The sequence below is a fragment of the Hippoglossus stenolepis genome, chromosome 1 (genome assembly GCF_022539355.2).
Source record: "Hippoglossus stenolepis isolate QCI-W04-F060 chromosome 1, HSTE1.2, whole genome shotgun sequence".
NCBI classification, from domain to species: Eukaryota; Metazoa; Chordata; class Actinopteri; order Pleuronectiformes; family Pleuronectidae; genus Hippoglossus; species Hippoglossus stenolepis.
Window position 1 is genome coordinate 5,704,094 of NC_061483.1, and position 27,289 is coordinate 5,731,382.

Consider the following 27,289-nt stretch of genomic DNA (forward strand, 5'->3'; position numbering starts at 1 on the left):
CAATCCATTTCCTTAGTTTTTCTTTGGTGGTGAAGTTAATGTCTCTGGGTTTGGGGCCGTTGGTGGGATGGTGGTGAGATGCAGGGCTCCCAGAGGCCTTTGCTGCACCGCGCAGGCGAGTGCAACTGACAGCCAGGCCCAGAGTCGACGGTGACAAATAGTAGTGGACTTTTTTATGCCCTAGCAACTCGCAAAACCCCAACCGCCACCTCCAACTTCGACACACACACACACACACACACACACACACACACACACACCCTCTGCACCCCTACCTCCTCCTCCTCCATCTCTTTTCCCATCAGTGGAACAAACAGAGATCGGAGGCACAGCCCATCAGCAGCTCCGAGCTTCTCCAGCAGGCAAGGAAAAACATAAAAATAACAACAATAAAAAGAAAAAATCTGAAATATTATTCACTGTCATGCTCCTGGCTGAATCTGAGGGGGGGGGACTCTGAGGTGATGTACTGAGGACTGTGCAGATTAAAGCAAGGATCAAATTCCTGCAGTCACCATTTCAACACATTAAAAAGTTGTTGTTAAACTGTCAACATCGTTAAAACTGGAGTTAGTAAGAACTTGATTAATGGACAATCTGTCATAAAAGTTAAAGTGATTTGTGTTGATGTTTAGATTTTTTAGAATCATCTGACGGAAGTTGGTGATTAAAATCAGTCAAATTTATGTTGTACATAAAAGAACTTGGAGTAATTTGCTCTGTAAAAAACTAAAATATCATAAATGTGTCTGTCTTTTTTACTCCTTTATTTTGTGGTTCTGGTGATTTGAAATAAAAAAAAGAGCACATCCACTTAATTATTGTGCAACTTTCACGTTTTAAGTTCAGTTTTGAGCTTGATCCCATTGATGAAGTGGAATCTGCCATGTACCAACCACATGGACGGTATATACGTTATATCAAACTGCACAGGGTATATGAACTAGCAAAGTGATATGGATTTGTCCAACTATCCATACATGAATATTAATGTATATTTTTAAAAATGGAAATGAAACAGCCTGTTCCTATACAATATATCGAGAACGAGCTGAAAACTATCAAAACATGGACGTAATCTCACGGTTTACAGTGAGTGAAGCTGAGTGAGGCAGTAATGGAAATGGCAGCTCGCAAAATTCAGCAGTTGACAATGAGAAGAACTGTATTGAAATGTGTGAAAATGTGAAATGATATTTACAAGTATTACATGGAAATGAATATGAGCTGTGTGCAAGATAATAATCATGTTTACATCCCTAGAGCCTATGTACAGTATCATCCTGTAGCGAACCATATGGTTCCAATAAGAAACCTCCAAAACTACAACAGCAACCAAGGGGGAAGTTATCCAGAAGCCAATGTCATTAACTGCCAAATTAGTTAATGAGTCGTATGTGAATCTACACATTGTTGATGGGGCTTTACATGGGAAGGATCGTTTCTGTACGATAATTCTAAACTTCTGGTTTGATTCTTCAACATTTCCCATCTGGAAACGCTGTCTACAGGGCACATGCCCCCGGGTCCAAGGGGTCAGGGGCTGCAAAATGACCACGACACAAAGTGGACAAAAGGAGAAATTAATGATCACAACCTCTCTTTGAAAAATAACTACAAAGAGATGAGGATGACCATAGACAGGAGCAAAATGACCACAGAGGCAATGACCACAACAATGTGACAAATGACCCCAAATAGGTGTAAAATGAGCTAAAACGGGTGCAAAATGACCACAAAGATACAAGATGGACACAATGACCACAACATTATGAAAAATAACTATAAACAGATGCAAAATGACCATTTAAAGACAGAATGGAGTCTATATCATTGTAGAGTACAGGCTCATAATTCATCCACCTGTAAAACTGACCCATGTCCATTTTGAGACGTTGGGCCTCTGAGCCATCGTCTCCTGACCTGCAGCCAAACGTTAGAACTAAAATGACAAATATTGTAAAACCTCTGTGAATAAAATGTCAGACTCTTTAAAATCTCTTTTACTGATGAGGTAAAAGATGCTAACACAGCAGAGCAATGGAGCAGCTAGCTAATTAGCCACCAACAAGGCCTAGCAGCTAGCTAATTAGCTAGCTTAAACCCAGGTTAGCTTCAGCAGCTACACCCGCAGACTGAGCTTCTTACCTCGGAGAAGTGACGGCGGACATCTTCTCTTCTTCTCTTCTTCTCTTCTTCTCTTCTTCACACACGTGTAATAATCCTTCATGGAGACTTTTTAAAAACTGGAGTCAGGAGGGAAACTGCAGCTTCACCGTCTGAAGAAGTTAAACATGTCGCAGGATTTTCACTTTACCACAAACAGGTAATAACCAACTGTTGACAGGTCAACTTTGATCTTTTATTTAAACCGTTTATTTGAGCTCTAATTGAAAAGTTAAATAAGCCGAATTGTTTATCAGTAGCTATTGTTAGCCAAGAAAATCCCCCCAGGTCATAACCAACAATAAATAACTTTAATACAGAAGAAAACTTTAAATGTTGATGTTTCTCAACCAAGTTCTGTTGTTTGACAGATTGTCTTTTTTCTCTGGTTTCCACGCAGGTTAATGAAGGTTTATTTACGGATGTGACGTTTCTTACTTACATATATACATTACTACATAAATACATACATTAAGTACATATATACATTACTACATATATACATTACTACATTCATACATACATTAGGTACATATATTACTACATACATATATTACTACATATATACATTACTACATAAATACATACATTAAGTACATATATACATTACTACATGCATACATTAAGTACATATATACATTACTACATATATATATTACTACATATATACCTTACTACATTCATACATACATACATACATAAATACATACATACATACAGCATTTCGGTGCACTCATCTTTACCTGTAACCTAATTATAGATGTGATTTACTGGTGTTTGTTGTGATGCACGATATATTTTACAGCAGCAGAAATGTACAGTGGGTGTTTAATTATGGATTCTCCTCCCCTTGCCACAAACAGCAATCAGCATGGGCCTCCTCCTCTTCAAGCCCCCACTGGGTGCAGGTGCACGAGCTCTCAGCTCCATTAACAACACAATAGGCCGTGCGTATTTCTCTTGGCCTGTGGTTGCTCTTTAATTACAATTTCACCTTCACATTTTTATTCATTGTAAGCTGAATTCATTAAACAGCGTATCTACATTCCTCATCTCACCTCGTGTCCTTATCCGGGCATGTCAACGAGCATTTTATTATACACTTTAAAAAGTGTTTTAATGTACATTTAATGTCCCTGGTAGCTTTGGTCAGGTTCATTGACCCCCGGCACTGTTGAGACGCTATCAATAAGATATCTAAAGTGCACATGCAGCGTTTAGAATATTCAGAAATCTAATGCAAATTACTGCATGCAAAGATATGCACACAAAACAGACACACACACACACACACAAAACAGGGAAATGTGCTTACTAGTGCCCTGTCATTATCACGGTAATAAATTCAAGCAGGCTGCAATTGTAAATACACATAAAGTGCAGTAAAGCTCTCAGGCGGATAGTGAACTCGGTGAAGGATCTCATCAGGACTCAATCGACACCTCGTGATGCCTGCGGCCGGCTCACAACATCATTAAAGATCCATCCCACCCGAGCCACCACCTGTTCTAACTCTTGGAAGTTACAGACTGTGCAGTTTGGACTTCCAGGATGAAAAACAGTTCCTGTCCCAGCAGTGGTGGTTCTATTAGAGCACTCTGCTTTTACCCTCATAGTTCACCAACCCCCAGTGTGAAATAACCGGAGCACAAGCTCAGTAGTCTCATGTACCTTGTAAGTCTTTTGTCTTTTTTAATCAACATTCATCTTTCTGTCCTTTCATTACTTTTATAATTCATCACATGTGCTGTGCACCAGGAGACTTGTGTAATTTTCTTGTCTTGAACAATGACTATAAAACTCTGTCCCTTCCAGTCTTGTTTTAGACTCTGTGACGAAACATGTTTGAGATCATCCAGAGGCTTTTAAGGAGTTTTCATTAAAAAAATAGCATTAAAAACTTTCTACTAAATCATAACCAATTGAAGATGGAGTTTTTTAGTGTATTGATTCACTGGAAACTGGTGGTAGAGAGTTACCTTAGTGCATATGTTAAAGCACCTTATTAACTGTGTGAATAAAAGTATAGTATATCCATTAAATACTTCCATTCCACTCCATTATGTATATATATATACTTACTACTCCAGTGCTTTTACTCCATAATACAGACACATTATGAATTATCATAGTTTAAAATACCAAATGTGGAGTTTAAATGAGCTCGATTTTGACTTCAACAAAAATGTTCTGTATTTGGGTCACAAAATAAATCTGAATTCATATTTAACCAGAAAGGTCCCATTGAGATACAACATCTTTTGCCAGAGTCCAGATGAAGATGTGCAGCGATGAAGATGAGTCCTGAGATGATAAATAGGACAGAACAGAGGTCAAAACAAAGTTTTACTCCACAAATACTTGTTTATCTTTTGGACTTTTCTCTAATCTTTCTTTATTTAATGAAATATTGGATATTTGGGCCTCACTGGCTCCTCATTCCACATCTACAGCTGCAACTCTGCTTCCATCCCTGAGGGGCACACACACCCAAAGTAATAACCCCCTCTCACACAGATACAACACAACCCCCGGGAGTGAGACCAACAGCCAGCTGGTGAAAGCACCTTGGAGGACGTCTGACCACCTTAGGACTCAGAATCTCCTCTGCCTACATGGGATGTGACCCAGAAGAGGGGAAAAAGGATGGAGAGCCAGATGTTGGAGGCCGCTCCGCTTCAGGGGAGAGAGCGATGGCTGGAGTGAGCCTGAGTGAGCAAGTGAGTGACAGAGGGAGCGATGTCTGTGCTGTATGGTACTGTACCTGCATGCAAAGGGATGAGAGCCACATGTGAGCCGCCTGTCAGCACACAGCAGCTCTACCCCCCTCCCCCCTGACGCACGTCCTCGTAGTGGCTCCTTTCTTCAACAGATGTGCAAGTGACATCTCGTAAAATCTGGGAGGCAGCTCAGCGAGAGGTTTTATTTCACACAGCTCAGTGTTCAGTATTAGTCTGAGCGGAGCTTGAAAAGCTGCCGGGGCTCAAAGTCTCTCACTCGGCTGAGCCAGTCCCTCTCAAAGTGGAGGAAAACGTAAATGACTTATGTAATCAACACCCTCCCCTCACACACACTCACCCTAAAGCAGTGAACTCAGCACTTAACAAACACGGTTGATAAATGTGTAAAAACAGTCAGACACAATCAGACGTGTTCAGCAAGTCAATTTACAGTTTGACCAAGTGCAGCAGATTAAAACGGACGATTTACGTAGCTTCTCCTTCTGCTGCTGCTGCGTAATGTGGTTCATCCCTGACCCAGAGTCCGGACCATCACGTGGATGATGCTGAGGCTGTGACTCTGTGTTGATGGATTCAGGCATGACTTGGATTTTAACACACTAATATCCACATGTTTATAGCAACAGTGTGAGTGTGCATTCATTCAGGCAGATATGTATATGCGCCGAGGGACAGACGGTGAAACAACTCATCTTTGCAGCGACTGGATTTATTTCACGATTACAGTGCATTTTTTCTTTTTTCCCTTCACATTGGATTTTCCAATTAATTTCAATTTCAGTTGGCAGCCCTCGACAGCCAAGACAAAAGACTTTTTTCCCCCATTTTATTGAGACTGATTGGCCAAGAGTGTTGCTGCCATCTACAGACTCAAGATTACATTTGTTAGCCCCCTCCACCTCCTCCTCCTCCTCCTCCTCCTCCTCCTCACACATACACAATGTAAACAGCCCAGGTCTTGAATGAAAATGAAATGACCTGAGACGTCTCCGCCTGCAGCAGAGATGTCTGGGGATGCGGAGCGAGCACGCGGCTAAACATGACAGCAGATTATGTTGAGACCTCCGGTTTTCACCTGCAGCAACAGCACAGGATTAGCCGGCTGGAAATCACAGTCACTGCCTCAAAGCCCGTGTAACATATTCTACCCATAGAAATACCTGCACTGCTTTATACCCCATTTTCTTTATGTGAAGTTCACACACAGATGCTGCTCAGTAGTTTCTAACTTTTTATGCTTGTGATTTCTTTAATGTTTTTGCAGTTCCTTGTCAAAGATTGAATATTGAATATTGAATAAATGTTTTTGTCACGGAAATAGTTAATTAACCACTGTGGGCCTGAAGCTGAAATAAAGCATCATAAACTATTTCTTGCAACGGTTTTAATATTTACACAATTAATTATAATAAAACTTTTTAATGAAAAATTTAATGTGTTTACAGGAATACATTTTTGAATGAATTCATTAAATAATAAAATTATTATTCACTATCATAAAAAACAAAAGATTAACATCTTTTATGCACCATCAAATTAAATCATTTGATGGTGCATCTCGAGTAAAAACACTTAAGTAAAACTATAAAAAATAAACAGGCTACAGTGGCTAAACAGCTTTGATGGTGGATGCACTTGTTTCCTGTTTTTCTGTCCACATGCTCTGTATTTCTAATTGTGGACAGATAGTTAAGAATAATTTGCCCTTCTCCAACTAATCCATTTGAAAATTTGGAGCCTGCGTAGGTAAAATATGCAAAGATTATCCATCAACTCACAGGAGACCTCTTTGGGGGGTCCTGAACACTGATACTCAACCTCATCTCAAGCCTAACTCGACCCCAGCGAAAGGAGGAGCCATTTCAGCTCATGATAAATGGAACAGGGAAACCGAATCAGAAACAACAAATTCTTAACCTCAGGAGTTAAAGTTAGAGTTAAAAATAAAACCAACCATGCCCAAAATTAGACGCAGCTTTGTGCGCCCTTGGGTTCCCCTGCCCTTGGGCGACCCCGGGAACGAATGCCTCCGTGTTGCTCCTCCTGTCGTCAGCTGCAATCTGTGGCAAAGCTCTCTCCCGTCTGTTCGTCCCGCGGGCACAGAAATCACATCATCTCCCAGGAAAAAAGGTTTAAGGTGAAGAGTGTACACCCCCCCCCTTCTCCAAACAAACACACACACACACAGACACACACAGACTGAAAATAGCAAACCTCTCAGCTGGATGGGCCCAACAGGCCAAGGTGCAGCGGGTGACATGTGCACCGAATGGACAACTGCTTAGTGAGTATTGGAGGAGATATTTTGGAAATGTCACGCACCGGCATTATTAACATACCCCTGGTGTTAGGCGGGATGTGAGCTGTCACAGTAAGCGAGCCGAACACAGGGAGGCCTGCACGGCTGGAGGAGGAGGAGGGAGAATTATTATGGTTTGTATTAGGACGGAGAAATTTCTGTCGTGCGTTTAGATTCACACTCCAGCAAGGTTAAAGGAGTTGCATTCCACAGATGTCCGCTCCTTTTGAAAAGGTGCCCTGTTAAATTACCATGTGTTGAACTACTTTCACTCTAATGGAAATGATAAATGTTGGAAGAGAGAGAAGAAAAAACCTCTCTCACCCGCTCATTTAGCCAGGGATGACTCAGCTTTTACAAGGTGTGCTGCGAGAGCACCTTCAAGGGGCTGCCATGACAGTACACGCTGATTTCTGTCCTTTTCGTTCCGCCACTTGCGCCTTGCTACACAAAGGGGGTTGGTTTTACACCGGCAGCTCCACAGACTGAGAAATGGCTTAATTTGCATTGTTAGCAGTCCCAATGGAAACCAATTAGTCTGTGAGCTGACTGGCTGCTGGTTGATTTCCTCTCGCTCGCTACAGAGAACACAGAGAAGCAGATCTTCTGATGAATCAATTGTATGTTTCGTACCAAAACAACACATGCTGAAGCTTTTTTGGCCTTTCTGAGTTGGAGGTGTGAATGTGTTTGGGGAGGGGGGGGTGTGATCCTCCACAGCCTCTGGGTGTTTTGCACACTCTGACCAGCTGTTTTCATCAGTGTAGTGTTGTGCTGGTGAAAGCCTGACAGGTGCTGCCTCCCTGTGTTTGCACTCGGTAACTGCTGCTGTTACACAATGACGCTGATGCACAGTCACTCTCGACAATACAGAGGCGGTGGGGGGGGTCAAATGAGCTGTAGCCTCCTACCCCGCAGCAGAGCAACACACGTCACAGGCCCAGGTACAGGTGATAGACTCGAGCAGCAGCTGCTCACATCTCACCTTCAAACCACAACACTACAGTAACATTAGTGAATTGAGGTTGGATTAATACACTAATGCACCTGTAAGCTGGTGCCAATTGTGTCAGGGCCACTGGTTACAGGCACATGGTTTCTCTTAACACAATAATGGTTTATTTGGGCAGTTTTTTGGGATGACTTGACCTGGTGAGTGAAGGACAGTCGCTCAGCGTTTGTGCAGCGCTGCCGTTTAAAGTTATTAAAAATGACGGAACCGCTGCTGCCTCTTGTTTAGTAACGGCTGCTCGACAGCTGGGAAAGAAGCACTGCAGAGACAGAGTGAAGTGTTGACTGATGTTTATTCAGAGTAAAATAAATCCCTGGATTATCACAAAGACAAAGAGATACAGCAGATTAATTTAATGTCGTCTTTGAGGCACACGGGATAAGATCATTTTACTAACAGTGAGAAACTCATCTACTAACACGTGTCTTGTTAAATACAAAATAATACATATTCATGGTCTATTGGAAAGTGAACTAAATCTTCATTTAGGAAAACAATCTAAAAAAGAGAGGCATCAGTAGAATAAGGCTGGAAGAGAAACAGTAGGTCCTCACAAAAAGTTACAGTCGACAACTTTGGCATAAACCCCTCGTGTAAAAGAAAAGGTAAAAACACAAACATGAACTTTCTAATGAGCACTATCAGTGGCACTGCTTGTATGTGTCATTAACACAATCACAACATCACTTCATTAACAGAGAAGCAATAGAGAAAATGGCACTGACTTGTGAACCTGCACGTTCTCAGACAATCGTAACAGGTTAGTGTAAAACATGACGATACACTGACATGACACTGGGAAGAATCATAAGGCATCAAACGGGAAATAATCGCTCAGAAGAAAGCACATCAGGTGTTGGAGAAAATCATCGTTTACAAAGTATAAAAACTAACAATTAAAAAGTTTAAAAGGCCGCGATCGAACAGAGATAGACACTGCTTGAGTTTATGTGAAAACTAAATGTTTCAGTAGAAGAAGACCCGTGATGTGGGTTGGTGGAAACTTGCTGCTGGGAGAGAAGTTGCTGCTGCTGCGACCAGGATTAATAATTTCTGCAAAGTGCCAGTTTAACTCCATTGATCTTTACACCACCCTCTCTCTCTGGTGTCACACTAGACCCACACATATCAAAGTACATCAAGGGAATCAGAGTGGAAGAAAACTACAATGTTTTAACACAATGAGTTACACAATCTTGTGTTGTAACTCTCATCAGTTTCTCTCAGAGGCTTTTCCTCACAGCGCTTGTGGAGCAGAGACAGTAATTTAAGTGCCTAATTACTTCAAGAAACCTTGTAGTGTTCTTCCACCCTTTGTTTACCGAGAGGAGATCTTCTGATGTACGATGGGATCCCTCGCCAACTTTCTCCTCCCCCTGAGTGCACGGCAAAGAAAAGAAGCTATGGGCTGTTTGAGTGTGGCGCGCGGTGATGAAGTTACCTCCGTCACCCACACACTTCTCTTCTGTTGCTTCTCTCAGTACGGCTCTGCCTTTAGACTTCGATATAGGCAGCATGTAAACACCATCCCGATGATCTGGGGATTGGAGTGAAGGAAGGAAGGAAAACACAATTTAACAAAAAACCTGCAATCTCGATGGATGCACTGTGCATTTATTCAGTCTCTGTTTACGTGATGAAAAAGTGGAGATTGCTCTTTGCTCACCTGTACGCAGGCAATTCCGACACCGACCGCTCCAATGATCTTCAGGTGGTCCAGGATGAATTTCTCCAGTTGAGTGATGCAGCCGCCCTAAATGAAAAGCAAAGTCTCGGCTTCATGTTGGAGTCTCACTGCAAACAAATGCTATGTATACACCTCACATATGTACTTGTCCCAGTGCTGCTCTTACACCAAAAAGAAGTCTATTCTAAGACTCTGAGACATGACAGAAATACAGATAAGGTGGTGGAATCTCAACCCCGCCGACACCCAGCATCACTCTTCATCACTCTTCATCCTCTCACCTCCACCTTGTAGATGTTGGACGGGTGGCTCCTGCGGCCACACAACTCAGTTTGAGTCTTGCAGCAGCTGTCAGGCACCTCCCTGTAGTCGGAGTCTCTGGAGCGGATCCAGATGCTCGCGGCCCAGTCGGATGAATTGTTGCTCCCACAGCACTTGAACTGACACGGAAGACGAGAGGAAAACATATTTTAGCTTCACAGGTAGTTGGAAGAGTTGAAACAAAAACCACGAAACATTAGAAAACCGTTTTATACCAACAACTATACTTTCCTAAATCAAAGAGAATTAAAACCCAGTTTAATTTGTACAAGTGGAAGTTTGCGTGTTTAGATTGGTGCACTTTAGATGTGATTCAGAGCTAGAAGAGCTGCTTCCAGTCAGATAAGATAACTGGCTGCAGAAAAAAAAGGAGGCCATCAATCCTCTCACCGACCGTAACTTGTCAGGAAAGCGAACAAGCTTTTTTTAGCAAAAAGTTAAACTATTCCTTTAAACGTGAAAGTGCAGAAAGTCCAAACAAATGGCTGGAAATGGTCCAGAATAAAAAGTTAAGAACAGTATAAAAAAGAAAAGTATAAAAAATAAATGCCGACATCTGATAGCCGGGGGGGGCTTTTCAAACTCGGAAACCCGAGCATTAAATATAAACCAACTACACCTCAGATTTATCAATTTTTCTTTGTGTGCTGTCGACTGGTGTGAGCCGAAGAGATGGAAAATACAGCAGAGAACAGAAAAGTCCATTAAGCTTCAGTCAGAGGGACGACAATCGGATTTGTTTTGACTCACCCCATCATCAAAATCTCTAATCTGATGGGATGATAGGTTTCCAGTGAACAAGCCACATTTGGGTCCACGTGACTTGGATAAGACGCTCAGGTTAATTTATAATATGAAGCTGTGGAGGCCTAAAAACGTCCAATTTGCTTTTGGGTCAAAGAGGTTTACTGTAAAGAATAAATATCAGTTATCGTCTAAGACTTTGTGCTGCAAAATGCAATTAACCGACCCTCCAGACACGTACCTCCTGCTGCAGCTTGTCCACAGCCCTGGTGATGCCTTCGTGGGACTTCTGTTGATATTTCTGGGTCATGGTGTCCCTCAGGTTCTGCTTCAGCTCCTCGTTCAACTGTTGACACACAGAAACGCAGACAAATGCATCAGCAGCCGGGTAGCAACCCCAAAAACCTTGAACACGACCATCAGTGATGTATTAGTGGCAACTGTTGATATTTCTACCGACGAGATTCATACGACACAGGATGTCATTGCTCTCGACAAAACACGTCATGGACAACAGCTCTGAGGTGGAGACGAGGACCAAAACCGGGGCGAAGACAGAACAAGTCTGTGTTTTTTTTTTTGTTCTCCAGACCAGTGGCAGACAACGCTCACTGGAGGAGTGGGAGGTCTGGGGGGGGCTCAGTTTCTATGGCAACAAGCCAGCTGGGGAACCACTGTAAATCAAAGCCTGAAGGAGATATCAAGGGAATGAATTATGAAGAGAGGGAATGGAGGACGGGGAGAGATGAGATGGGAGGTGATGATAAAAAGAGGAGAAAGAAGGGAGGAGGAGGCAAAGTTAAGCTTTTTATTTCACCTGTTGACAGTTTCTGCAGCGGTGTCGTGATAAAACAGCAATTCCAGGTTTAAAATTGCTCAATAAGTGGAGACAGTAGTGGGGGCACCATTATGGCTCTGCATTACCCAAATAGAAATAAAAGCATATATGAGTTTGGGCCTCCATTAAGGTGGTGGTGGCATGGCCATAAAAAATAATCAGGCCAGTATCTTTCAGCTGCAGAGTCACACAGATCTGCAGATCGTCCTTTATCGAGAAAGTAGCAGCAAGTGTGTGTGATGACAGGTCAGCGTGCGCCATCTAGAGGCAAAGGAAGGTAGCAGCGTCTGCCGTTTGGACACAGGTGCCACCTGAAGATTATGACTGATACACCTGCAGGATTTTTCTTTTTCCTAACTGGAGTCATAATGCCCGGTGCAAGGAGAAGAAACGAAGAGGCAGAATCCAGAATCCTTAAGGATGTTTTTGAACTGGGTTGTTTTAGTGGAGGAGGCTGAAACAGATATTATTATTATGATGATTTTGGTGAAACCTCTCATATGAGAGACAGCAACTACAAAGGCAGGTGGAGCACTTATTGGCTGCACGTGGAAAAAGTGCAATAATTATTACTCACTTTGCCTGAAGGAGGCAACACTGAGATGTTTACATGAGCAGGTGTAAACTGCTGCTGCCGTCACGTTCCTTTATAAAAGGTGGAGGAGGTTGTAGCATGCCCCCCCCCCCCCTCGTGAAGAATCTGCAGCTTGTTAATTGTGAATAAGTGTTTGTGGGGGAGTTACAAGCAGGTTCCATGAGGTGTTTGGCATCTGGGAAAAAATGCAAATGCACAGTTTTCTTCAACTTATCACTAGAGAAAGAGAAATAATAAGAAAGGAGGAAGAATAGAGGAAGAGGAGTGGCGTTAAGAGATTTTAGCAACGCTCTTCGGAAGCGAGTAAAGGAGAGACAGATTTAGGAAGCAGGACAGAGCTGTGGAGCTCAGCGACTGCTTGTGTTCACAGTGGTGTATTATGAATGAGGCAGTTATAAAGATATCACTGCACCTCTAGACTGAGAAAAGTCCTGTTGCCGAGCTACAAGCACAGCAGGCTTTAGTACCATAGTCAGGGAGGGACCGGTACTGGTGGAGAGCAATGTCAAGTTAATATTGCACAAGGAAAAAAGGGCCTGATTTGTAGCTACTTGCAGTGCAGACTGTAGAAGTGAGAATGTGAATGTGGCAGTAAAACAGCTCAGGCTTAGTTTTGCTTTTACAATAAACTACAGTGAATTAGAAAATAATCACATACAGAGTTGTATCCCTTTTAATCATTAACCTGTATGACTAGAGTCTTTTAATCTTTCTTTCTTTGGTGAGAGAGAGCAGCTCCGTCTGTCTACACCAGTTGAGAAAAAATCTAAATATGTTTTTAAATGAATCTGACACTGTGCATTCAGCCTTGTTATGTGAACGACTGGAGGCATTTTTCGTTCCATTTGGACTAAATGTAGCACGAGTAATATTGCCGGTCTGATATTTGTATTTTTAATGTGCCGTCTCATATTTACTCCCTGAGATCTCATTTGTCATGCTGGTTCTGTCTCCGTTCAAATTACATGCCATCGCCACGTGGGAAACTGAAAGTGTTGTGTGTGTGTTTTATTACAACACTTTCAACTACGTGCTCAGATTAGGTTGCATGAAATATTTGTTGAGGATGCTCTGTTGATTTAGTACATCAGTAGTGGACATAGTAACATTACCTTTGAGATTCACACACAATAAATCCTTTGTGTCAGATTTTAAATGATGCTTTTTGTCAATTGAAATATTTTTCAGCCGCTCCCTCAAACGTATCATGATTCATTGTACAGTACATTTAAATATACTATTCCTTCAATGGGACCAGGGGGGGGGGGTTACCTGCTGGTAGTAGATGTACGCCAGGACGCCGGACAGGATCTCCAACAGGAAGATACACAGCAGCAGGACAAAGTACTGTGGACAAGGGGAACAACAGAGGAGAGAAAATACAGTCAATGGATTCTTAATGTGATGAAACAGATGAAACAGTTTTTAAAGTCAAGGTAGTTTGAACAAAATATAAACAAGACACCAGCTAAGGGTGATGAGAGTGAGCCAAAACTGTAAAGCTGCGACTGGACAGCTAAAAGATGTAAACCTCCAAGGTTAGCATGAGGCAGACGTGCAAAATGTTAAATCAATGAGCATAAATGTGATGATTAACTTTTCAATTCAACATGGCTAAGAGAATACAAAAATGTTAACTTTAAGAATTGGCTTACAAGTAGTCAAAAAAGACAGTTGTACAATTTTGTACATTAATAAAACCACACACGTTTCTGATGTAGTCAAATACAACTGCACCAAGTAGAGCCTTAAAAAAGCGTTTTTTAAAACTTGGATTTGCAAACCTGATGTTCTGGATTGCTTTACAGTGGACATGTGTAAGTGATAAACTGGAACCAGCAGGGTTTATTACATGTAGACATTGTTCAGCACACAAAAAGCAGCCCGACAACAGTTAGGTCAAGCACATTGACATAAAACTCTTCTGTGCATTTTATGGTTTCTAATCATTCTCAGCTTTTTTTGCTCCAAGTCAGTTTATTAAATCCTGAAACTACAAAAACTTTGAGTAAGTGCTCAGGGGCACATCCCACCGGCTGTGCCTCTAAGTGATGTTTGCTTATCGTCGGTATCTGATTCGTGACCAGACTCAGGAGTTAGAGGGAAGGTCAGTTTTTCATGCCTAAGTTTTTATCAGAACTGAAGAAGAGAGGAGATTTTAATCGCACCAAAACCTTGACCCAATTCCCTCCGGCCTGCTGCTAGCAGAGGGTGAAAATTAGCCCGGTAATGTGGATGTGGTCTTTGATTTGATAGCTTGGTCTGATTAGATCTCTGAGTGGCTCTGGGTCTGAATGCTGAGAGGACTCAGATGCTTCGTGATGACGTGTTGAAGGTTCGAAGAGAAGCGGGACAACAGAGGAAGGACACAAAGATCCCAAAATTGACTTCTTGTGATACTAAAACTAGGTTTTATGTTTGATGATCCTGTGCTCTCACTGTGCTCCTCGATCTAGCAACACCTGTCCATTAAGTGAAAGTTCCTTCAAATGACCAAAAGCACAACGATGATACCTTTGAATCAATTTGGTGTCCTGCATAGAATTAGCCCCAAAAAAGGCCTCTACATTTGCAACAACTATGAACACTTAATTTCCAACAATATTGGACATTACGACCTATCTGTGACAAAGTGTAACTTGGCCTTTAGGCTTGTTGCATACTTCCCTCTGTAGCCTCCACAATGTGCACTCACAAACCTCTGCAGTTATGCAATCATGGCCGGCAAGCGACTCTTCAAATTTGAGTCATGATTTCCCCCCTGTTGGTAACTGGCTCTTTGGTCTGTGGGTCCCCCCCGACACAACCACTTTCTCTTCCAAAGCACAGATAGCTAAATAACCACGGTGTAAAATATAAGAAGAAAGAGGAAGCAAGTAGAAAACAACACACAAGATTTACAACGCTGAAACGGAGCCAGTGCTGGGCCAGTGTACAAGTTTCAACAAAGATATATCACACCACAAACTAGGTCCACTGAGTAAATACAAGTCCGTGACAGCACCACACTTAGGTTCTGCAGCTTTTTGTACTCTCCCTATCACACACACACACACACACACACACACACACACACACACACACACACACACACACACACACACACACACACACACACACACACACACACACACACTTCTTCTTTAACCATCACATCTAAACCCCTAACCCTTACCTAACCTAATTGCAACCCAAACCCTAAAAGATGGAAAAGGTCCTAAAGATGACGAGGAGACACACACATACACAAACATGCAGCCACTGCAGACTGCACTTCTCTGGGTCTGCTCCCATTATACCTATGTACAGTATTTGCATAATGCAGAAAATCTATTTCCATCCCAAATGCCTGTGCAGAAATTGGAAGAAGGGCTTTTGTGTATTCTGCACCTGCCGTTTGGAAGATGCTGGAGAAGGACTTGAATCTCAAAGAAATCTTTAAAACTAGAAGTTAAATATTTCTTAAGATGTCGTTGATATTAACTTGCCCTTCTACAAAGTGGAAATCTTGAAATGCTCTTTTCAATTTGGTCTTTTTTGTGTTTTCTGTCTGCAGCTTTGTGCTTTTGTGTTCTGGTTCTTCTTAGAAAAAGAGATTCTCCAGCTCGATGCACCTTTCCTTGATAAATAAAGGTTCAATAAAATGTTGTCCATCTTCTACAATCTCTTGCAGCCTCGATGACAGGTGAGCCGTGGCTGTAATCTCAACTCTTCAAGCTGCACCATGAATTCAAACAAGAAACACACAGGTGAGTTCACTTTCTTCACAGTTGCACACAGACACAAACATCCTCAACCTGGTATTAGTTGTTATTCATCACCATGTAGAAATCAATGAGCAGTGAACTTGGTAAATATCCTTTTTCACACAACACTGAGCAGAGCTTTATGTCTCACTCCTTGTTGAATCGTGACAGATTGTCCTCAAATAACTGTGCTGCTGAATAAATGCTCGAGGTTCATGAGCAATGGTCATAAGAGAAGTCATGAAAGACTCATCGGGTTGAAGAACAGACCGGCTGCGAGCGGATCAGCATGACAGCAGGGAACCACGAAGCAGCGATCGCTGTGACCTTTGCCTCTGCTCGCAGGTCTGCCAGTCTGGTGCCTCAGATAAATACCCTCCAGGGCAAAGAGACAGAGGAAACTAATACAGTTAAATAAGAGGAAACTAAATTCAATTAAATGGGGAAAATATTGAGATGCTGAGAGGCACAGACTTTGTGAGTATTTGTCCTTATATGTGGCATTGAGTATATTCCTTACAATCAAGTAGTGGTGCTTTTCTGTATTTTATATATCCATTTAAACTAAATACTTTATTAAACTGAATAAACATGACTGCTCCCAAAAAGTGAAGCCAAACTATCTCGATGAGCACCAGCATGGCTGCAGTTTAATCATGCACCCTGTTAATGGATGGGACATGTGCTAGATTAAAAAGTCAAAATGCACGTCAAACACATTTTAGGTGGTTCTTATCACACCGATGTTTGTTCAAGCTCAACATTAAGTTAGTAGAGAGAGGAAGTGAAGACATTTTGTCCATCTATATATACACAGTCTATGATTGGACCAAACATGAAACTGATGATGTTGCTTTGGTTCTGAGAAAATCAACTGCCAGATGCAGCCCTGCTCTAAATAAAAAGTTTAAGTTTAATTTGTGTATTTATTTATCCATTTCTAGCTTTTTGTTGAGTGAGACAGGCAGAGAGAAATATAAATAAAGACAAAAGGAAGATAAAAACATAACATTACAGCTGTAGAGATGAAGTAAAAGATATGTAGAGAGAGAGAGAGAGAGAGAATGAGAAAGAAGTAGAGAGAAAGGCAAAGCACGGACTGAGACAAACTCCGACTCGTCCAACACATCCGGTCCGACTGCATGAAGTCACTTTCTCCACAGGTGGATCCAGCCTCTGTTAGGACTGTTTTCCATTTGGCTCTTTGTCATTTGGAAGGAAAAACTCTCTCCCTCCTCTCCCCCGGTCAATTACGCTGTTCTGTCGCTCTTCTACAAAGCAGACACCCCCCCTTCCAGTAAGAGAGTTTCCTCTTTTTTTTGTTTCTTTGTCTACCCGACCTCTCTCTCACACCGTGTACAGATCATCTCTGATATAAAGTGTGATACGTCCTTCCCTTTAATCAGCAAACAGCTGCACAGAGTTTATTTCCACCTCACAGCTGCTGATGTTACGGCCGCATAAGCTTTATTTTGTGGTGGAATTTGTTGACCTTTTGGTTGCGGGACACTGTTGCCAATCACCGCTGCTCTTTCGTGTACTTCCAGCAGTTACCAGGCACTCAACACATACAGGAAAACAATTAATCTACCCCCCCACCCCACCCTCCTCCTCCGCCCTTATGTTTGCCCTCTTTAACAATTTCGATAGCATCTCTCCTTGCTGACAAGTTCATTCCTTCACTGTGATTCATCGCCCTAATCTCGGCTCTTCAGGATGCGCAGAGCGTTTCGAATCTACTACACAACACCGAGGAGAGGAGGTGGTGCGCACATCTCGATTTACACACAACTGCTGAGTCACAAATCAAATAGTCTGGACAAAGTGAGAGCTTACAGAACACCGATCTATAGACCTTTCAATTATGTTTTAAAGACTCGAAAAAAACACACATAGGCTGCCCGGGGAATCTGCTGTCAGATACTGATAGTACAGATACCTACATGTGCAGTATACCCCAATCAGACAATGCAATCAGACAATGCTAACTTTTTTATATTGTAATAACTAGTGCAGTGGTTGTTCTTAACCTGCCTGTTTGAAAGTTCAGTGACGGACCCAGAACACAGAGCCCTGATCTGCAGAATCAGTGGTTGTGAATGCAGTGTTGTTACGATCGACATCACTTACATTGATGAGTATAACGCTGCTAAAGAGCACCGGTCGCAAATATTCAAAATTCGAAATATATTAATATTCAAAGTATCGGTTGTCCAAATCGCACAAAATTTGACATTTCCAGTTTATTGGGCGAATAAAAGACGTTTTGTTTTTTTAAACGAGAAAGGGTAATTAAATGTGGCCTTAATTGTGTTGGTGCAGCGGGTACAGAAATGTCTAAACTCATTGTTCTCTAGAACCTGCTTACTATACTAAATAAAACCTACATTTAATATATAATAAGTATGTATAAGTATAATAAGTATGACTGTGGGTTCTGGCCGTATTTTAACACCTGCCTTTTCTCAAGCTGAAAATATCTGGCTGAGCCGAATTCTTGTGGATTCCGCTGAAAACTGGATAATGGCAAGGATGACGCACGATCTGGCAAAGCTTGTGAGGCAGAAACATTTGAGTGGTGCCAACAGTGATGTTCCTGTATAGTGTGTGTATGTGTAGTGTTCCTGTCTGTGTGTGTATTTCGAGCTGCCATGCAGGTGTCTCTGCTGGAAAAACCTGAGCTCTGTCTGTGTTCAGCATGTGTCAAATCAAAATGAGAGACGTGCTGTCTCCTGTGAAGTTGGTGTTTTGTCTGACGGCAACCTTGGCCTTTATTGTTTCTCAGCACCTGTGCGTCTGGCACCAAAATGTCCTTCTAACAAACTCATTATTTCCGAATGTCGTGTATTGTCCACATTTACTTTTTGGCTTAAACTAAATCCGTTCCTAAGCCAAGAATGACCTCAGTGAACAAATAAATTAATGAGCATCCTCCTGAAGAACAACCTGAATGAACTCCGTGACATTTCGTGTCTCTCCTATTATCACCATATGTGAAAAAGAGGCTGGAGAAAAATGGGGCATAACAATTGGGAGTTTACAACCTAGTGTGATATGTTAAACTGTATAACAGGCAGAAAATAACAAGCCTTTGTGATACAGAAGCAGTAATTTCCTGACCGGCATGGACAACATTTCAGAAAAGAACATTCCCCGGTAATATTAGATCAACGGAGGTTAAGCTGCATGTTAAAAACATAATTCAAGCAAGACTAATTAATGCCAATGCTGACAAACGTAATAGCTATCACTAAAAACTGGTATATGTGGCTTCTCGCCCAACAACAGGTGATCACAGATCTAACCTGAGTCTATGAGCTCGAGATGTTTTGCTTACCAATGATTCCCACTATGTTTGGTTCGATTTTGTTTAGGTTTCTCAGCCTGAGTGACTTGTGTTACACACACTTGGATTTCTCAACCCTGACGTGATCTCTTACCACTCGCAGCAGCCTCCTCTCCTCCTTGAAGGTGGCGCAGCAGCCCAGCACGCCTGTTACCATGACGATGGCTCCAGCCAGGACCAGTATGTAGGCGGAGGCAGCGTAGGTCTTGGAGGAGAGAAGGCTGATGTAGTCGCTCTTCTCCACCAAGGTCCAAACACCCACCGCCATCACAATGCCCCCTGCCACCTGGGAGGAGAGCACGTGATTAGAGCAGAAACACGACTGTGGTTCCTGAAACAGGATTTAAATGATTTAATATGAAACTAAGCTTCAAAGCGATGAAGGAGGAGCCTGAAATTAAAGCCTAATGGTCGCCACACAAGATAAATCGAATCTAGAATCAGTTCATGCTGCAATATTACTGTGAATGAGCCAAAAAGAGCTGCTCAGGTGCCATTAGGTGATGACTGAGCTTTTTCAGCATCACAAATTAGAGGATTTGCTGCTTTTCTTTGTCCTGAATGACAACAAATGTAATATTTGTGTGTGTTTGACTGTTGGTCAGACAAAACAAACTAGCCCCTCATTAGATCACTGATCTCCAGATCTCATATCCTGCCCCCCGGTCACTTAGGTCTCCCCTCACATCAACTCCTTTCACTCCCCCTGTCTCTAAGAACTAAAGAAGACCAACCTTTTCTCTGTTGCTGCTCCTAAACTCTAAAATAACCTCCCATCCCACCTTAGGTCTTTTTATAATTATCATATAACATAATTTAAAAACCTTCCTTTTTAATCTTGCTTTTAATTCAGCCTGATTCTGTCTTGTGGTTCCGTTAATTTATCTTTTCTCGTCTCATTTACTTTCACCTTGTGTGTCTTTTATTGCATCTTCCTCTCACACTGTTTTTATTTTCTATTCATCCATTTGCTGTGTTTGAAAAGCACTTTGGCTCAACTCCTGTTGTTTTTAAACGTGCTATATAAATAAATCAGATTTTATGTGATTGAATTTTTTTGGGGGGTGTTAAGAATTGAAATAAGAAAATTATCAGATTAATTGATCAATAAGATAAAAGGTAGTTGCCCGCACTTTTACTTTTTCAACACCAGCCAGTTGGGAAAATTCACTTTAAAATGTTTTGAGATGCAGGACTTTAACTCTACACAGCAACCATATGGTCTCAAATCTGAGGACTTATTATAAGCCCACAGGAAGGACTGACTGTAATCAAAAACAAACATAAAAAAATAAAAATCTATGCTTCAATCCATCAAATGAATACTTTCATAGTCCAGCTTTATCTAAGCCATCGGTTGAAGTGAATAGGAGGTAAATCAAATCAAGACGATATATTACTACGAGGAGTCAGCAGATGGTGCAGCTCTGCTACAGAAATCTGTCATCCTGCCAAAGCCGTCAATCTAACTGCCTGACTAATTCAGATTTAATGTTTAAGGCAAGAGGACGACCACAGAAAGTAGACACTGACTCAGACTGCACCACACCCAGAGAGAGAGAGAGACAGAGAGAGACAGAGACGAGAGAGAGAGACAGAGAGAGAGAGAGAGACAGAGAGAGAGAGAGAGAGAGTCCAATTAAAACTCTTAAGTGACTACTTTACAGGACCAGTAATAAGCTATATAACCGTCTGTTCTTTTTTTAAATGTATATTATTGCCTGATAAAACAGCAGACTTCACATTAACTTGATGTTAGAGCCGTGCAGCCTGTAAAAGTCAGGGATCCTCAGTGTTTTTCATCATAACTGCCTGTCACCACCTGAGAGGTGAACAGTTCCACCCTGACATGAAGAGGTGTGTTGGTGCTCAATCAAAACTACAGGAGGTTTTTAAACGAGTCCAAATCTTTTTTAACTTGACATATATAAAAGTGACACTATTTCACAATATTTGTTAAAACGTTTCTAAAATAAAAGCCTCTCACAACGTTTTACAACCATCTTGCTTCCTGAATAAAACATAATGACCCACTAACAACAGAATCAAGTGTCCGAACATGGTTCAGTCGTTGCAGTAACTAAACCGTGTTGTGAACACGACGCTCGGTTGCGTCTGTACCTGCTGTTAAACCTGAATGAGACACATGAATTAGTGAACCCTGTCCAAAGGTGATTGAGAGATTCCACAAGGGAAATCCAAACTGTGGTGACCCCTGGTGGCAGCAGGTGGTAACGATGGCAACTTTTGAAAGTTAAAAGGACCATGAAGTGAATGAGATGTTATTTCAGTGCATTTTCGGATTCAGGAGGCAAACATGTGCATTTAGTAAAATACTGAATATGTGTCATTTATCAGCTGGATGATACTTTTCAATGTCCTCGTGCACAAAGTGTGTGCACATGTAGTTTATTATTCTGCATTTGATTTTATTATGAACATTGCTGACACAAGAAATATTTTGTTTTGATTGTATTGCACTGTGCTGTTGGCTCAAAGTTATCTCCTTGGCCTTGATAATATTAACAAACACAGCAGATAGCAAGTTTATTTTAAATAATAATTATAATTCTTATGTAGAACGCAGCTGTTGTGATCTTAAAAATGTAAAAATAATCATAAAGGAGGAACATATGATACCCTGTACCCTATTATGAACATTAAACAAATCAAATCAATCATATTTATTTACTTATTTAATAAGCATTCCCTTTTTTTAAACTCAATCTGGTGTTAAAAAACTCATAAAAACAAACAGTGCATCAATAGTCAACAGGACATCGTGACCATATGTTGCTCCTGAGGTAAATGAACAGCTGTTATTCAGCAAATTACTTTATGGAACTGCAGTGTGTTCATTTAGTTTAGTCCAGAAACACCAGGTTTGCCATTTACATGCAGCTACACTAAAGAATTTTTAAATGATCTCACAATCTCACGCAAGTCAACGACCTGGTCCTGAAATATCCATCTATCTGTATCTCTGGGGTTTGTCTCAGTGCTGCTTATCTGCCAATTTGAGAGCGATCTGATTCTGTCAGACAGATGATTATCACATATGGGCCGAGCTGTAAGTGAGATTTCACGCTGAGAACGAGACAGCGACAGTACGGCTGCTTCACTGGTGTCTCACTCGTATTGTACATCACACAGCCGAGTCATAAAACCAGTTATTTGTAGAGGTTATTGAAAGTTTTGAGGAATTCAGCTTTGAATGCAGCTTCTGTGTGAAAGAATGCAACTTGGCTTTGATTCTATGAAGTGGAAACGCAGCAGGCCTTTATCTATTGCCAGAATAAAAATGCTTTGCTGACTGGTTCGGAGTTTTATCAGCTGACTTTTCCATTTCATAATATGGAAATATGTCAATTGAGGACAGGCATAGTACGTGTATTACTTTCCTTTTAATAAGGATATTTTATAGTTTGTCAGAGATGAGATTAGTTTCTCTGTTTCATTGAGTATTGTCCTGGAAATTTCACCCTCACATAACCTCTTTCTCCTTCAGCTAGTCTCACATACCTCTTTGGAACAAATGGCTCATTCCAGAAAGCTCTTATCTGGCGTTCCTTCCCTCCCTATGACATGTAGAGAAACTACCTGCTTCATCTCAGGTCATTTCTCTCATTTTAAGTCGGTAGTAATGACTCTGGGTTGATCCTTGTTTGCTCTTTAGTTTCACATTCCCACCACAGTTTGTGTTTCTTGCCCAGTCCGACTTCTTTTCAGACTCGCTGTGTTCAAAGATCCCAGCAATTAACTTGGTGATAAAATGTTATAAGGCATGACCAAATCAAAAAGATAAATCAGGATGCAATTAAAGTTACGCAACCAGATTATAAAAGGTTGTAGGACACGCCTGCATTTTGGAAAAACTCCGCCCGAAACATGCAGGAGCTTGAGGAGCTCTTCAGACAAACTGAAGCACTTGTGAAGTCAAGTCCTTCGTGTTGGCTCAACTCTGCCCGACGGAAACTTACCCAGAAGAGAAAGTTGAACGTAAACAGGAGGTATTTCAGGCAGATGGTTCCACATTTTTCCTTTTTCTCTTCATAAGCCCCCATGCTGCGAAAGACAACAGATCTTAGGTCAGTTAGGACAAGGTTACTACAGTAAGAGATGTTTTCAATTGCTACAACACAATCAATACACAAAAACTGGTCAAGAGCTGAAATCTGTCACAAAGAAATGTGATGGTGAAGACAAATGTGACAAACAAAGACTCTTCTAATAACTGGAACCTTTATATTTACATTTAAAAACTCATGACAATGGCAAACACCTACGTTCGTCACTAACTTATTTCCCCGATAGAGAAACAATGCTTTTTTTAAGTTCCTTGCAGCGTCAGAAAATACTTTTGTTGCAATTAAATATTTTCTAAAATTCGATCTCAACAAAATAATAAAAGAGAATAAAGAAATCACAGAAAATGTCTAAAGATTTAAAAAGGGACAATTTATTCGTATTATCCAAGGTTCCTTCTCTCATTAAAACTTGGTAATAAGGAAAGTGATGTCTTCTTTTTGCCCCAAACCCAAATATATTCAAATTAAAGTCATATATGAATATAATGAAAAGCAGCCAAACCTCAAAGCTGAGCAGCTGGAACAAGAAAAGTTACAGCTTCTCCTAAAAAAGAATTTAAACAATTGAATTTAATAAATGGCTGCAGTTTAATTAAATCAACTAATCAACTAATTGTTGCAGCTTTAAACTGGATGAAATCCCAGTGATTCTCTGACCATGTAAAAAAAACTTTTAGCTTAATTAAGTGCATTGAAAGCCGGTGATTTGCTTAGTAGACAAAGACTATAGGGCCCTAAATATATTGCTTGTGTGAGACCCTTTTACCAAATAAGATGTTACAGGGCTAATGGCGGCCGTGTGGGGGGGGAGTGAGCATCAGATCAGCAGTGTCGGCAGAATCAGTGAGCTGAGTTATTTCATGTGTATGCAGGGAGATCCATGACTAAGCACTGAGTAGGAGCTGAGAGTTCGCCAGCGGCTGGAAATTATACCCACCCGCCCCCCCGCTGCCTGGTACAAACATCCAAAATATTCTTATTTTTCTCCAGAGAATTCAATATTTTCCACAGCGTGCGTTTCTACGATCGGATGAATGACAGTTCAGTTCACACAATTACTCGTACTTGGGCTGAATGATTAAAAAGTGTCACCGGTTTTCTTTGTAGAGGATTGAAAATAGATTTATCCCGACAATCTCTGTATTTAAACCACAGTAATTGACAGTGTTAAACCTTGATACCGTTTTTACAGTGTCGAACACGACTGCTGACTTTTAAAGATTTATAGACACAGACGTACAACACTTGCTTCTCGCTGCCTCTATCTCTGTTCCCTGAGTCTGACATCTTTCTTTCCAACCGCACAATTTTCTCGGCTGACTTGCCAGTCAAGCCCGGACTCGCCCTCCTCCTCGCCCTCCTCCTCCTCCTCTGACTCCCTCTTATCAAACCCTCCTTCCCCTCCTGACTCTGCCGTCTGCTCCCCCACCTTCACGTACGCGACTGTCGCTCCAGACGAGTGCTCCGCATGAATGACCGAGTCTGTCTGGGCCTTCGTCTGTCGACCATCTGTTTTCCGTGGACCCTCTTGGCGAGTTCCTGTTAATTAAATTTTCTAACGAGACTTTATTGACAACGCCATCTCTTACTTTTCAGAGCAGCTGAATCAATAGAGGTAACTTTCCGTTTAAAAAAATGTTTACAAGATTAAAATGGAAAGACACTACAGAAGGAGCGTCTCCTCTTCATGGAGAGTTTAACTTTGGAGAACTCTTGATCTTTATAATGCATCTTGTTAGCTCAGGATGTGTTGTCTTTACTCAAGGGCACATTAAACGAGACCGGTCCCTCTATCTCAGACTGTGGGACACACTCACCACCATTCACATTCAGTGAGTTAATGCCCCGTCTTATCTACTCAAGGAGATTACAGCAGTGAAATACTCGGAACAGGTCCAGGATATTCTTTATCGTGTACATAAGCAAACAGATTGTCGTGAGGGCCTCACACGTTACAGGTCAGTGAAGGTAGATGAAGCCTTTTCAGGCCTGTTGGGAGAGAAATGATCATTTACTGCCGCTTGTTGCACAAATCACCAGTTTTATATTATCAACCATGTATTTAACCATATTTTCGGAAGCTCTTACTAAAATATTAACTATTGTGCAATGTCTTATCTACGATTGATCAATAATTCAACATAGAAGGGAAGTCAAAACGTGGAGCTGTCGCTGACTCGTGTTTAAGAGTCAAAGGAAATGTTTTAAAACTTTGGAGTTGAATGAACGTAAGGGAATTCCAGAGATTAGTCCCTGAACAGATTCTTATTGGCAGAGGAGTTCCCTTAACCCTGCGTTTGCTTGACCAGACTTGGAAAAACAAGTGATGGGATTTACCTGTGTGAACACAACCTTTTATTTGATGTAGACAAAAGAAGTTCTGTATGAAGTGAGTCACGTTTTGAAGTACACATGAATCACATCTGTGTCACCTCAACACAATTCACCTGAGACACAGGAAGAACAGTCACACAGGAAACAGTCTGTCTGACTTAAACACTAATCATTATACTGTCTCTCGGTTACTTTTAAATAATTTACTTTAGGGGAAATAGTCAAATGTCCTGAAGGTGACATCTTCATGTTGTTTACTTTGTCTGATCAACAGTCCAAAAACTAAAATTTAATTGATTAACACACATTAGACAAAGATTACTTGATTCATTCACTTCTTCGCTGCTCTAGAACAATAACACATTCTATTACGACTATAACATCTCTCAATTACTTTTGTAACATAGTTTTTTGTGATAAACCTTGTTTGTATAAAGAAAATAGTGAAATATCTCAATCATGTGACACTAAAACAGTTTACTTTGTCTAATTAACAGTGCAAAAACTACAATTGCCCAATTAACAGATATCAGACATAGAAATGCAACAAATCCTCAATCGATTAATTGATCGATCGACTTATGGTTGTTGCTTTGGACACAAAACTAACCACACTTCATGATTGTTATTGTTGAGCAGGTTGTGTCTAAAAGGGGAAAAGTTAACAATGCATTTCTATTACAAATCCCAACTTGTGTCTGCACAGAGGTGGAGAGACCCCCTTGTGGTTTCGAACCCACAACAGTCCTCTGTATGAACCACGTTTGTTTCCATCACACACATTAACCTTCATCACGTTATAGTTCATCACGTTATCCAGAGGTTATCCAGAGGTTCTCCGGAGTTTGGTGTTTTCCTCGGTGTTTGTGAGCGTGAGGCTGCGGGAGCATCTGGAAGCTAACGCTAAAGCTCCGAGCCCCCCGGGGGGGGGGGGAAACCACCTATTTAACCCAAAACCACCTGTTTGTAAAGAAAGTTACCGCCTGGTGACAAGTTGTGGTTTAACTTAGTGTCCGTGTGACGCAGGTACATGTTGCGGCTGGGTCGCATATTATAAATAAACACGGTGTTAAAGATGGTGGGTGCTAGGCGGCGGGTGCGTTGTGAGCTAACAGAGACCACTTCCTGCTCCGTCTTACCTGCCGTCCGTCGGAGCTTCTGCCGGGGGAACACGGATGAAACAATGCGGGGGGAGATGTCCTGGACGTGGCCGGGGTTTAAGTCCACTTTCCTCGGACAGAAGAGTTCGCTGACAGCCGAGTGGAGCAGGAGGACGAGAGGAGTCACGGTGCGGAGCTGAGAGAGGGGGGGAGAGAGAGGAGGCTGCGGCGGCTGGCTCCACCCCGGGCCACCTTCACTGTTCCTGGGCTTT

The 27,289-nt window shown here is 41.6% G+C and overlaps 1 protein-coding gene across 1 annotated transcript; it reads right to left on the reverse strand.

Annotated features, from left to right (window-relative positions):
* Positions 1-8,491: 8,491 nt before the first annotated feature.
* Positions 8,492-27,289, reverse strand: LOC118112227 (CD151 antigen). Its single transcript, XM_035161376.2, has 8 exons — positions 27,057-27,289; positions 23,476-23,560; positions 19,590-19,781; positions 13,676-13,750; positions 11,212-11,316; positions 10,187-10,345; positions 9,885-9,971; positions 8,492-9,755 (listed from the first exon to the last, which is right to left on the reverse strand). Exons 2-8 carry the CDS (start codon positions 23,557-23,559, stop codon positions 9,696-9,698), a joined length of 762 nt encoding a protein of 253 aa, XP_035017267.1. The 5' UTR covers position 23,560; positions 27,057-27,289; the 3' UTR covers positions 8,492-9,695.